This window comes from Argiope bruennichi, chromosome 3 (assembly GCF_947563725.1).
Source record: "Argiope bruennichi chromosome 3, qqArgBrue1.1, whole genome shotgun sequence".
NCBI classification, from domain to species: Eukaryota; Metazoa; Arthropoda; class Arachnida; order Araneae; family Araneidae; genus Argiope; species Argiope bruennichi.
The window spans coordinates 28,648,508-28,663,622 of NC_079153.1; the positions used below are offsets into that span (position 1 = coordinate 28,648,508).

At 28.1% G+C, this 15,115-nt stretch overlaps 1 protein-coding gene across 2 annotated transcripts in view; it reads right to left on the reverse strand.

The window, feature by feature from the left end:
• The window catches only part of LOC129963179 (acetoacetyl-CoA synthetase-like), a 62,997-nt gene extending 58,935 nt beyond the window's left edge, over positions 1–4,062 (reverse strand). For both annotated transcript variants that reach the window (XM_056077332.1, XM_056077331.1), the window contains exon 1: positions 3,907–4,062. In XM_056077332.1, the coding sequence (XP_055933307.1) occupies positions 3,907–3,943 (37 nt within the window). In that variant the 5' untranslated portion in view covers positions 3,944–4,062. The remainder of the gene's footprint in view (positions 1–3,906) is intronic.
• Positions 4,063–15,115: the final 11,053 nt, after the last annotated feature.

Below are 15,115 nucleotides of genomic sequence, written 5' to 3' on the forward strand. Positions count from 1 at the left end.
AGAAATTCAATTCCCCGAGCCTGTTTTTCTAAAGCAATCATATAAGCTTATATCCATTTTGAGTTACTTTAATTGCATCCTGAAGGCAAATGGTTCTTTTCAGACAGAATTTTGGCACGAAATAGATTTTTAAAGAAAAATTCATCTAGACAACCTTGAAAACAACCACTCTTCTATCAAGGGACAAAGAAATGGTTGTCTGGAACACTGTACTGTATTTAAAAAAACATAGTTCAGTATGTAAAGTCCATGTTGAGATTAAACAAAAAATATATTTAATTTTATTTTACAATTCTAAAAAGCATACACGGTTTTATCTTATTAGAAACCAAAGCATTTAATATGATTAGTTATTGAACATTAAATTTCGATCTTATAAAATGGTGGAATCAACATCAATAAGAAAGGCTGAAAATAATGAAGCTTATGGAGCACAAAATGATTACAATCCTTTAACTTTTTTTTTTTAATCAAAGATGATAAATTGATAAAGCCAGACTTTAAGAAACAGATTTGCAAACTTTTGCTACAATTGTATTTATAAGAAAGTAAATTAAGTGTTAATTTAATTCAATCTGTTACAAATAAATTAGACTACTATAAATAATTATAACTGGTTAATTACATATAAAAAAGTAATAAAATTCAATTACTACTTTATATATAATTTACCAGTCATTTAAAAGATGAAATTTTATCATTTTTTTCTCACCTAAATAAAATGCATGTTAGTTGAAAAAAATTAAAACTGGTTACATTAAAAATAATTTTAATTTCGATAAGAATCTAAAATTGTTTCTAGTTTTCATCACAATAATTAAATATGTCCTATCAGGATTTATATTCTTGGATAATTCTGAAATAAATATTTTCCTACATCTATAACAATAAAACATCTTTTACATAAAGAAGAAACATTTTTTAAAGAAATATGTTGCTAAAAGCAAGATTTCATTAATTTTAGACATTCGAATGAAATATCTTTAACCCTTTAAAAACGAAATAGCTTTCTTCGCCGCTACGGGATAATTCTTTTATCGCCCGAAACCACCCGGATCGTCATTATTAGGTTAAAATGATTTTTTCTAATACAATTATTCTTAAAATCATCATTTTCTAAACAAAAAATATGTACTTTTAATATTAAAAATCCTTTATTATATATATAGAAGAATATGCATAAAAAGAGATATTGCTGAGATTGGACAAATTTCCTGAGGTTAGAACAATTGGCACAAAACACGCAAAATTACAAAAACTATGTTATTGTGAATTATCTGCGGAAGTTCTGTTAAAAGTCTTGCAGTCATATTATTAAGTTTTCCTGGTTCATAAATGTGACTGAACCACCTGTTTGAAGTGCTTACTACTTTTCTTATCTGTCATTCAACGCGGTCCAGTTGGCCAGTTTGTAACAATTCAGAATCTAGGGAAGGAAAAAGAAGAAAAGTGAAAATTTCTATTTGCTCCCGATTCCGCGAGATGATACCCAGGGCATCTCAAAACATTTAAAATTTACTGACCGCCAGAAGAAGAAAACGGAAAGAAAACTGGGCCATAACCATTTCATCATATACTCGGGACCGAAGACACTCCTTTATCTAGGCTAAGTTTATGTATTGAATGCAAGTTGAGTAGGTGTCTTGTTGTGGACGCAGAAACACCCCCATTGATAATGAAAAATAAAGAATACATTTTTGAATTCCTGAAATGACGGCATTTAATTGTCGAAAGATTAATCTCTTATAAATGTTTAAGCTGCAACTCCTTCGGCACTTCCGAACTGTCTAGTAAACGCATGATTTCTTTTGGTTTGGTTTTGATTTTTATATGGCGTAAAAGCCAAGTTACTACGCCAAGCAAGGCGATAAAATCATAGCAGTTTGAAAGTATAAAGCTTTAGTAAGATTAGTTACAAAAAAAAAAATCTGAAAAAATAAACATAATTTAAATGAGTGAATAAAGTTTTATGGATTTTAAATATTCAAAAAGATTAAAATGAAATTGTTTTGTCAAGTAAAATTAACAAAGAAATTAATTGTAGGTGTACTGAACGCATGATTTCTTTCGGTTTTGTTTGAATTTTATATAGCGCAAAAGTCAAGGTGCTACACCAAACAAGATGATAAAATCACAGTAATTTGAAAGTATAAAGCTTTAATATGATTAATTATAGATAAAATTTCTCAAAAATAAACAAATTTAAATGGTTGAATAAAGCTTTATGGATTTTAAATATTCAAAAAGATTAATATGAAGTTGTTATGTCAAGTAAAATTGACAAAAAAAATTAGTTGTAGGTATTTGAAAAAAAAATCGCTATCGCTGAGAATTCTGCTTTTATGCAATAGATTCACAAAAATGACTACATTTTGTTGTTTGGCTTTATTCTAAATTTATTTTACTCAAATGAGCATTTTAATCACTGCTTTACATTTAGAATATTTTCTAATATTAGTTTCATTTATAGCAATTTTTTGTACTTCCAAAACTGTACTTTTGATTCTTTCAGTATGTTTGCAATTTAATGATACGAATATAATACTTGTTGCTGGAACAAAGAACATTTCAAAGAATCGAATAAATAAGCAAAATCCTTGAAATAAGAAGAGAAAGAACTTTCTTTAGTATATTAAGTCCAGCTGAATCCTAAGCATTGTAGTATATCTTTTTATGCTTGATCCGTCTTTTTTTATTATTATTTACTTTTAATTATGATGCCCTAACAACGTTCTAGTAAAAAATTCGTTAAAATTGGCACGGAATTAAAGCAAAGAAAAATTCTTGTTTTATGAAATTATTTGAATATATGTAAATAATTTTAAAGAATTTAATTAAAGAAAAATATTGTTAAAATGAATGTAATATCATTAAAAAGCTTATATTTTAATTTTAATATAATGTTAAAAAAAGTTTTATGCAATAATTTATCCGAAATTATTGAATAAAAACATTAATATTTTTATTAATTTTTTTTTACTCAAAATTTGAAAAAAAAGAAAAAAAAAATCCTTTTTTTACTAAGAATGTAGCATCCAAGAAGTAACTAATTGCTAAATTGTTGAGTCCTAAGCCCTTTATATACTCTATGCATCATTGGACTTGCTTTTTTCGATCAGACTTATTTCAACACGTTTGTCAAAATTTTCAGATAGCATGCCAGTTTCTAAACATTATATTAAAAATGTCTAAAAACGAAGTGTTTTGCGAACCTTAATTTTATTTGCAAAAATTAAAAAACTATCATTCTGTGGAATATATAAAAAATAAGGTATTAAAAATGTTTTTAAAAAATCCCAATCCATATCTTTAATAATTTGTTAAAAATTTATGAAATGCAATTTTCTTTTAAAATAATGGAACTCGGATCATTTTTCAATGAGACAGAATAAGCTATTATATGCAATATTTTATCATTCGATGCATATAATGTGCATTCTAAATATTTGTTTTGCAGCTACTCTTTATTATTATTTACCTTAAAAAATTTTCCTTCTAAATAATAATAATAATACGATATTTGCTGCATTTTTCTGAAAATGGTTAATCAAATGAAGTACCACAAAATAAACGAAAAATTTAATGAACAAACTTTATTTCAATTAAATTTATTCGTTTTAAAAAAATAAGTTATTAAATTTAGAAATACACTTTATCCATATTTTTATGTTTTGAAAAATGAAATCTTTATTTTATCATGAAAAAATTAAGTTCACGAAGCTTAATTTCGCATATATATCACTATTTATGAAAATATTTTTTAAAAAATAGAGAAATATCTTTTTAGGAACAGAAACAGAATTTTATATAAAAACTTACAAAATTAAATAAAATTTTAAATTTAAAAGACAAGCAACTTAATTCTGAGAATCTAAAACTCTCATGATGAAATAATGATGAACTAACCTATCACACCATTTGTTCCATTCGTGTGTCCATTCATGTTGATCCTTGGATAATCACAGGACCTGAGGAAAAGAGTTCGATTTGTCGCGGAATTCCAAATGGCCCGTCTCCCTCTTTGTACTCTCTAGTCACTCACTTCTGGTCAGGTAAGTTGGCGCGTTTTCGAGTTTCCAATTTTCTCGCCAAGCACTTTTCCTTTCAATCCTTCTCGACGAAACGATGGAAACTACCTTCCGTTTCACTAGTGGTTGCAACACATCACTACTTCCCAACCTACCTGTCAACGATTCTCGCTGACAGATTCTTCCATTGACGAAATTGATGTGGAGGTATTCGTTGGCGGGAAAACCAGACAATATTTAGCAATTGATTCAGCTTCCATTAATGTTACTGGCGCAGGTGTTATTAATATCGGAGTAAATTAATATCCTTCAAAGTTGTGACATATTTATTCTCTGACACTTTATATATTATTTTCACGGAAATAAACTGTTTCGTTTTTGACAGTACATATAATTTCTTTTACAAGGATAGGTTTTTGATTCCGTTTTAATAGATTTGAGGCTGTCAAATAGATTTATTTCATTATTGGGGGAATTAATTCTAACTACTGAAATGTTTATGTTTAAAATTTATATACTTTATATATATATATATATATATATATATATATATATATATATATATATAATTAAATCTAATTGTAATTAGAATTCGATTCTCTAACCATAAACCTGAAAATAACTCCAGATAAAAAGAATTTTTATAACTTTTAATGAATACTTTGTTGAAAATAATTTTGATTCATTAAAAACCAGAAGAATTAGTCTCACCGAAATTTTCTCATTTATTCTCTTATGAAAGAACTTGTGTATTATTAACCACATGGCATTGCTGAACAATAGTTAAGAAAAAGTTTATTAGCTTGCGATTTTTGGCGTTTAATAGCTGGGATGCTGTTAATATACAAGTACAAAAAAAAATCGAATATGTATTTTGGACACATTTTTGACTACCGATTGCAATTAACATTTGACACGAAACTAGAGTTGTCATTCATAGGATAATACTGACTTAAGATTGACGAAAGATTGATACTGACATACGATTCACAAAAGATAATATTGACGTATTGATAAGATAATACTGACGTAAGATTGACGAAATATTGATATTGACATAAGATTGACAAAAGATAATACTGACGTATTGATAATATTAACATAAGATAATATTAATGAAATTCATTGATTTAAGCCATTGTATTTATGAGTTGTTGCTTTCTCATGCATATGAAAGTACCGATCATGGATTGATTGTCGATGGACTATCTATAAAGTTGATTTAAAATTTGACAAGAATCTATATTTTTGATACCAAACTTGAGTATACTAAATTTTTTTTCTACCTATCTCTGAATTTTGTAGTTACCAAGTTTACTTAATAAGAACAGAAATATGGATTTCGTTCAAAATTTGTTAGAAATCTAGAAATTTGGAGTTACGTCCACATACCAAATTTCACATCTAGCTCAAAGCGTTTTTGAATTATTTTGCCCACAGATAGAAACACTAAAAGACAGACACATTTTTTTAAAATGTGATTTTAAGCCTCGAGAAAATCGGATAATCATAATGCTTTCTCTTTGCAGACTTCGCATACAAGAAAATAAAAAAAAACACGAAATTTTAATCAGCTTTTTAAAAATTTTAAATATAAAACTTTTTAATGATAGGTAAGAAACGATAGTGAGAGGGGAAGAATTCATTGTCATTCTACAAAATAATTGCATTTTAATAAATGTAAGAAGTGACTAAGTAACATAAGTTACACCATATCCTAGTCATGTTACGATATATTAGAAGCATAATTGTAATGTATTTTTTGCGTCTCGTCGTTTCCGTTTTTTTAGAATTCAATATTCAGAAAGAATATTGAATTCTAAACTTTTTTTTTAGTTTGTAGGGATCTGTGGATTCGAACCTCATCAGTAAAATCTTAGATTCGAATTTCGGTGATTATCCACCAATATTTCAACTTACCTTTTCATGTGTAAATAATCATATATTAGCTATAAACCGGAAATTTGTATCTGTGATTATATAACAAATATTTGTAATAATTTTCAATGTATCAACCCCTCATGTAGACTTAAAATTAAAGCTTTTGTTTTAGTTTTAAAATGGCTCGCCTTGTCAACTCTTACACACAATTTCCTGTAACTATTACTACTATTAATAGTCTTTAATATTAATTTTATAAATTAAAATTATTAATATAATTTTAACTTTTCATTTAGTAAACTATTTTGTTTTTGAAATATTTCCTAATAAATATAGATACCTTCATTTTTTTCTCTTATAAACTATGCCGGTAATCACAAATCTTAACTAACTAAACGAAGAGTTAAAAATAAAGAGTTAAAATGATTTATAGAAAATAGAACATAAACAACTAAAATGCCCAAAATATTCTATTCTAAAATATTCTAATATAAATTATACAGTTGATCTGTTTTATTGCCTGTTAAAAATTTAAATATTCAACTTTATAAAATTTAAAAAAATTATTTTAATAAGCTGCATCTATTCGGAAATAGATTTTTTTATGTTAAATCTTCATAGCACTTAGGCCATTAATCAGAAACAATTTGAACATTTTTTAGAGTTTCTCTTCACTCAAAATAATAAAAGTGAAATCAGCTATTGTACAAAAGAATTTTTTTAAAGTATGCTATAAATAAGAAGAAAGGGAGATGAATTGTATTCATTTAATAATAAACAATGCTCAGATTCGTATAAATTTGAAAACATTAATATAAAGATTGCTTAACTTTTATATATAATTCAGATTTACTTGGCACATACATGATATTTTTTATTTACTTACTTCATTTATTTAAAAAATTGTTAACTAACAATTCGCCTTTTTATGATTACAGCTGCATGGTCAGGTAATCAGCTGCAAAAAATTTTTATGCAACAAAAATTAAAATTGAGATTGTGAAATTAGCCCAGTTAATTATCCGAAATTATTTTGAATTACATTTTTCAAGCATGAAAATTTATAGAAAATAATCAAATCTGTTTGTTTGAACCTCCAATCGAGTTTTTTTTAAATACATAGTCTATTGTGTGTGACCAAAAATTATCGATTCTTTAAAAAAAGAAAAGTCCTGTCTTAAGCAAGGGTCTGGTACGTGGTAAAATTATGAAACCTCAAACCTTCGCGCATTGTTGTCAGAATTTTTTTTTCATTAATTACGGTACCATCTGTTCATGACTAATCACTCGTATTCTTATTACGAGTATTAAAATTGCCTAACTCTTAATTTTATTCCAGCATTACGTTAAAATTCATCCACAAGCTAAACAAATTTTAGTTTCTTTTCAAAGAAATAGTAAATAATATATGCATCTAATATGTTGCCAATTAACTATAACATATTATCTCATCCGGATTAAATCCTCGTTAAATTATCTCATCATAAAAAAATTCCAACGGGATAATGTACCAAATTATTGTTCTTTATTAAATTATATACGTCCTTTCAATTCAAAGTGTTCAGATAGTTTTCAACAAAACGTTGAAGAAAACATTGGCCTCATCATTCGCAAGAGACGATGTTTCGCATCATTAGTAAGAGATTCAGTTCCCCCCCCCTTTCTTTTTCCTTTCTTTTTTTCTATCATTTTGACACCTGTTTACCAGGTTGTGACATCAATCTGGTTGTTTAATTCATTCTACAGGAAATATTTGACTAACAATGGAAATTTAAATTTTGTTGCAGGCTTTTTTGGAAACATATTGAAAGTTTCCTAATTTCTTATTAAAAAGGTTTATGATTAAATCTCCCCCCCCCCTCCCCACCGGAAAATCCAGTCCTTACTTTAAATATCTTTTGGATATGCATAATAAAATTTTCCGTCTGTTCTAAGAAAGTCGTGAAATTTTTATTTTAGTATAATAACGATACCGAAGCATTTGGAAATTCTAAACCCGTAATCTCTTACGATAGTTTAGTATTAAGATCTACGATGATCCAGTATTAAGATCCCGATTGCGGAATATATAGGCCCGAGTTTCGAAACCCAATTCCATCTAAGATTATGCGTGTTTGTTATACGCCAAATCATAGATTTAGAGCCAAATATCTTCCCGTTGGTATGGTACGGAAGCTTGGAGAGGAGGTCCAAGCCATCTTCCATCTGACCTCAATTCATAATTGCGAAATTAGTCATGACTTCCAAAAGATATGTTAATAATTGTATTAAATTAATAATCACGCAATGAAATAACTCATTTTTTTCAGTAAAATAAAATATTCCATTAGTTAACTAGTAAAGAAGAAAAAATAATCAATGAATATTTTCTGAAACATATAAAAGTATCGTTCAATATTAATACATTACATATTTTACTTATTGATAGTTTACTATTATTCATTCTTAAAAAATTCGGAACAAAATTTTCACTCAAAAAATCCTGAAAGGACGTTGGATAATATTAAACACCTCTGATTTTAACAAGATCAAAAAATTTGGCGCAAGAAATTTTAAGGATATGCAGCTGCCAAGATCATAGACAGTTACCTCCGATCCTTTTAGTAGATCCTAATTTTTACATCACAGCAAATGTTTTGGAGTTAAGATGAAATGAAGTAATTGGCAGCTAATATTGCAGACACTCTTACATTCCTTAATTTAAAATGATTGTATGAGGTGGAAACTAGACCTATAATTTATGTGAGTGTGTTTATACATAATCATGTTCTTTAGTGCTCAATAAACAATGCCATTTTTCTAAATTAATTTTATTTTTTATTAATTAGCTTCAGTTGCAGGAACTTTCCCAATTTTTTACAAAGGGTATGGTTAAATGAGAACAAGTGTTTTTAATTTTCATCATAATAAGGAACCAATTTGAAGAGAATATATTTGAAATGATGGGAAAAAATATCGCATATCACCTTTGAATTTGTTTTAATGACCATTCCCAATTACCCCAAAATGCAAGTTTTTTTTCTTATTGTTTATCAGCAAAAATATTTTACATTTCATGGAATATCGCATATAAGCTATCATAATTATTTAATACTTTTAATTTAAAGAAATTTATAATTATTTTATTTCCAATTTTGTCGAGAAATAAATTTTTATAAAAAACAGAAATGACTAAATATTATGAAACATGATAAATATCGTATCAATCATATTTTAAAATGAGTAAGAAATAATAATCAGTTTAGTAGTAGATAAAGCATCCATTTTAACTAGAATGTTCAATCCCCTGTTCAATTTATTTTTCTTTCATGCATGAAAAAAAATATTTCATCTATAAGATATGAAAGAATAGCTTTTATCTGACTCTCGATGCCGCAAACTAATTAAACACCAAAACAAATTTTGTTTCAGTCAAAGTGGTGCTCCTCAAACCTCTTTAATTTAATTCATCATTAATTCCATCACTTAAAATTTAAATCCAAATCTAAGCACTTAAGTTTTTGAGTAATGCGTTTACCTACATACAAAACATACAAATAGACAGTCAATTCTTTGGTAGATTTGGTTCAAAATTTAATAAAGGTTGATTTAAGCTTTGCAATTATAGAGTTCCCTTATATTCGAACATCTAGACATAAAATTTCTCTAAATGGAATTGATTCCGAATTTCATGATCTTAAATCATCATATCAAATTCCATACTTCTAACCCAAAGAACTTTTATGCTATCATGCTCACAGATTGAAATAATGCCAAAAATGTGTTTCGAATTTGGGGAGAGCTGAAAAGCGTGGAGATCCCAATTTTTTTTATGATTATAACACTTTCCCTAAATACATATAAAAAGTAAGTATAAAAGGTAAGATCACCGTTTTCAGATTCATCCATCAGCGATATGTTTTCTTATTTACTTCGTTTATTCATGCCAAATGGATTTAAATCATTATTATAAATCAACTTTCACACATGAGAAGTAATATATAGAAGTAGAGAGCATGGTAAAAATGCTTTTAAAGTGAAAATTGTTAATTTGAAGAAAAGAAAATAATACACTTTATTGACGGTAGAGAATGCTACCACGTTCCAAGATCTAATTCCACTTACTATTATTTAATTAAGTATACCAATTACCTTAAAAAAAATAGGTTTTTATTCCATTGAAAACTTGTTCGCAATTACCTCGCGATTAAAATTGTCTGGAGTAAATAACTGTAAATTGTTTCGCAGGAGAAAAAACGAAAACTAAATTTTAATCGTATCTGTCATGTAAATCCAAGAAATATATAATTTAGCAACTTACCATCCATATCACTTAATTAAATAAAAAATAATGGCGCCTAGGAAAATTTTGACTTCGTTACTGCTTCACCAATGCTTTCTGTAGGTGTTGTTTCCAATAACCCTTTCTTATCGTGCTTCAGTTCAATCAAAAGAAATATTCTTCAACTAAGATCTCTTATGAATGAATAAAGTAGGATCCTAATTTTTTCCCCTTCAAATCCACAGTAGCTTGTCTTAAATTCTGGACTTCGATGTCGAACGAACAGAAGTTGAGACTTGATCCCTCTATAAATATGTTGTATTTGTATGCCTAATAGACATAAATCCACTAGCATGGATCAAACTTCTTCACACAATTTGTTCGAATTCCTGGGCTTAACAATAAAACAGAGTTCACACGAAGACAACTATTGCACGCAGTAGAAGGTCACGCCTACTTCAGGAAGATCAGAAAAAGATCACGTGACCGCAAAGGGATAGAGGCAAATAGTTGTCCCGATGAGACAGCCATTTTCTATTGAGGTTACCGGGTGTTCCTGAGGTAGACGTTGCCTTCTATTTCGCTCAATAGTTGGCCTCATGTGAACGCTGCTTAATATGACGTAACGCACGCACATACGTTTTGGTGACATTAGGAAAATACCCATGATCCCACAGAAACAGAAGTAAGTTTAAGTTTGTTGGTGAAATGTGAGTAAGAACGAAACGAAAAATGATTGTATGTCATGTTAAGAAATCAGAATATTAGAATTATTGCACTTGAAATGAAATATATAAATAATCTTTGTAAATCTGCGCTTGTGTCCTTGCCCAGAAAATAAAAAAATGACAAAATACAGAATGCTCAACTATTATTGGATTAAGGATCTCGATATTTATGTGGACTAATTCTTGTCGTAATACCTCAACTCTTTTGATTTAGAAGTTCCCAGAAGGACAGGTAAGGGTCAATTTTCTCTTACATTTTCATATAACTAATTTGGGGGTCTAGAAATTCCAAAATAATTGATGTATACGAGTAATTCCCAAAATATTTCTGGTGTAGCTTCAAAAACGTCGTTAATCAATTAAACTAAACTGAATAGTAAACGTGATTTACTATTCATGCCCTCAAAACTACTTCCTAGGAGAATATAAATTATATTAATGTACTATAAAATCAATTCTCCTAGTTCACGATATTTTTCAAACTTTTTCACTGAAGCAATTTATTGTATCAAAACATTATTGGAATAATTGAAAATTTAAACAAATGTAGGAACGATTACGCAATTCATTGTCTGGTCTTGACGACAGCAAATAGCTATGAAAAAAATACAGTGTTCATTTTAGTCCAAGCTAATGCTTTTATAATCTTTCCCAAATTAACAGTCAGATATGATCTACGAATATACAAATGTAGATTAAAATACTCGCAATCATTACATATTAATATATTACCTCTCATGTGATCATGAAGTCATCTGTCAATAATTACTAATGAAAAACTATATCTAATAAGCAGGTTTTGCATCAGAATGAAAAGATGGCATAATTTTCAGACACCAAGAGTTGATGCAAAACGATGCGTAAATTAAATTGTCCGGCTTTTGAACATTTATCCATTTACCATATCTTGACTTTATTAAGTGTTTTATACAAGGTACAATTACACTTCTTGGAAATTTTTTTAATTAACATTGTTTTTCAACTTACCCAAGCAGAAAAGCTTCTGTATTATTACCATGCTTATAGGTATGCGAGGCTGAAGAAAATATTCATTTTGAATATCGAAAAATGAGAGATGCATCTGTGAACTGAGTGCATGGAAATTTATAATAATTGGAATGTAAAAAAAAGTCATTCTCTTTATATTCATATATTGATTATTATGAATATAAAATCTAGTATATTGGTTAAATCCCCATAACTTGATTTAACTTCTATGATTATGTTCATGAATCAGTTCAAGGTAATAAATAATTCATCGTATTACAAATCAGAGCGAGAAATCAATAGTTTTTATCATACCTAAAATTTATATAAGATAACTGAGATAAAACAAGAAAAAAAAACTTTCTATACACCGGATAAAAACACATAATTCACTTATAATTAATTCAATAAAACGGAAATAAAATTCCCATGACGACAAGTTAATGATCTATATGATGTCTAGAATCCTTCAGAAATCCCAACTACTTGAGTTCTGCAAATAAGTGATTGATTTTTTGTGCATTGAATTAGCATGATATATTTTACCTTACCTTCTTGTAAGAAAAAGGTTACTTCTCCAGTCGACGGTTCTCCAGTTCATGGTAACCATGATATCTAGAAAACATGAAGCATAAATACAAACTACTGAAATTGTGCAATTCAGTAATTGACTGATTGTGCACTGAATTGGTATCATATACTTCTATTAACCTAACGTTTTGGTTAAAAAAGAAAAGAAGCATCAGCAGAAAGAATGTGATGCCCTCCAAAATCATGATTTTATTTCAGCTTTTCATCTGATTTGAGATTAATGGATGAGCGTAATGAACAAAAATTCAAATAGATGCATATTCTTAGGTGAATACTGTTAGATGACGTAAGGGTGAGATTTTATAATAAATATTTAATGATAAGATTCAATTAAATAAATAAAAATTAACTGAACAAATGTAAGATTAAAGAATTTAATTATATAATAAGGTAACAGTTAGATATAATATTGTCATGACAATAGTCATATTTCATTTCAGTAATATTAAATTCTCTTTTTTTCACATAATAAAAAGAATTTGTTAATTTCCTATCAACATACAGATTACTTCAAAAGTCTAAAAAGTAACTACCTAAAATGTAATTATTTGTAGAAAACTCACAATATTAAAAAAATGAAAAAATATCTTTGAAATTAATAAAGTCAGGATTTGGAATTTCGCTAAAAATATTTTGTTGCATTATCTTTTTACATTTTCCATAATTTATTAATGTCATTAATATTTTACAAGCCAAATCGTTCAAGTATGCAAAGTTGCAGTGAACTCTTTGGTAATGAATTAAGTAAAAAAAATGAGGCATCAGATACGCGATACAACACAAGTTTATAAAATATGAATCCACATTAACAAAAGAAAAATGATTTCATGATTAATTGTATTCCAAGCAATATGTTGCATGACAAATATAAAGTCAAGTAGAACACCGTATTAAAAATAAGCCTTTAGAGAATTTAAAATAAGGGTTCAAAGAACTTACTGTCCAAAACGATATGCGTCTTTGCATGTTTTTATTCATGTAATTTTGTTGTTGTATTCGATCAAACCTATGTCATACACTCTTATGGTATATCCTTTTCTTTAAATATTGAATTCACTGATAGAGAACATTTCTGATATCATTGTTTCCGTTTGTAATTCTATGCTCTATTTATAAAAATGACTCTTTTGTAAGTCAACCACTAACTCTCCGACCCGCCCGAAGGCACACGGATTTAAACCATAAAACTGAATGACCGGACCGCCGCAACAGCAACATTGGCGGGAACTGTGGTTGAGTCTTAAGGGCCACCACCGGCCACGGTACAACCCTCCCCGAAGGAAGTACGTCCCGTCATCGATGGGAGGAGCCAGATCCCCCACCTATTAGTCTAACCTCCAGGGTGGCGAGATCCAACCACCATGCCGGAAGCATCTCATTCTCATTTCGAGGTGCCCCCCGGGGGGATTCTGACTCTTTTGTAATCTCGAAATACTCTTTAAATTTGACTACGGACTTTTGAAGCAGTCTGTATAAATGATCAGCTTGTATGCAGAATTAACTGTCCTGGCAATTCATCAGGAGCAAGTTTAAAAACATCTTTTAAAATTATTTATATTTCCATCTTATTTTTATTCTTTGAAAATAGAATGTATGTTCAAAATATCAAGCGCTGCTAATCACTTCATTTTAAATAATTTAGAAATGTTCCGCGAATATATTTAAATCAATGAAGTCATCTAAAATAATAACATGGAAAAAAATTTAAAGTACTTATTTCTATTTTATGATTTTAAATTCTAAGTAAATTCCTCCTTTTAACCTCTACTAAACAAATATTTCCGTTTTTTTTTTGTTTGTTTTTTCATTTATAAAAACAAAAATGATAAAACATAGATTTAAAACACTTTGTTTTTTTATATATTATTTCAAACATCTTGGAAAATAAACAAATTACAATTCTCTGAAAAAATACCGTAGAAATTAGGCATGTGTCTAATTTTTACGGTAATTCGGACTAGTGTATTAATTTTATAAAATACTTTATTATTCTAGCTTCAATTTCAAGCAAAGAAAAACAAATTTTTTTCTTCAATAAATGTGTTGTTTTTCATTCTGTAGTTCGTCGTTGATGTTACTATTTTTCAAATACCTCGAGACTATTTTATGCTCCCAAAGAACGATACTTTTTCAGCTCTTCGTATAAATATTTTGAGTTTATAAAGTCGCATTTCACTTTCCTCTTTTTAAAAGAATTATTATTCCCATTTTCATTTATTTCTAATTGGTTATTAAAAAGATGGGAAATTCTGAAAAAATTTTGAACTAGAACTGAAAAAATTTTGAACATATCGTTGTTTGAAATGAATTAAAAAATTTTAAAAGCATTGAAAGACATTCTATTGGCAGTCTTAAGGTATCCGACTATGTTTAAAATGTTCTTTTTACCTGAAAATTTTGAAATTTCTTTTATGATCTAAAAATAAAGCCCAAACTTCGTAGATTCAAAAACAGACTTTTTTTTAATATATGTAATATAGAATTGTAGATACTGTATTTCAATAATACGCAACAAATGAAAATGAAATAGGAAACAGTGGTATTTTTAACCGAAAATGAGCGAATATTTTATTTATGCCATAAAATTCTCCAAAATAATATTTGATATGTTTATAATATACCTCTACCTACTCAGCTGT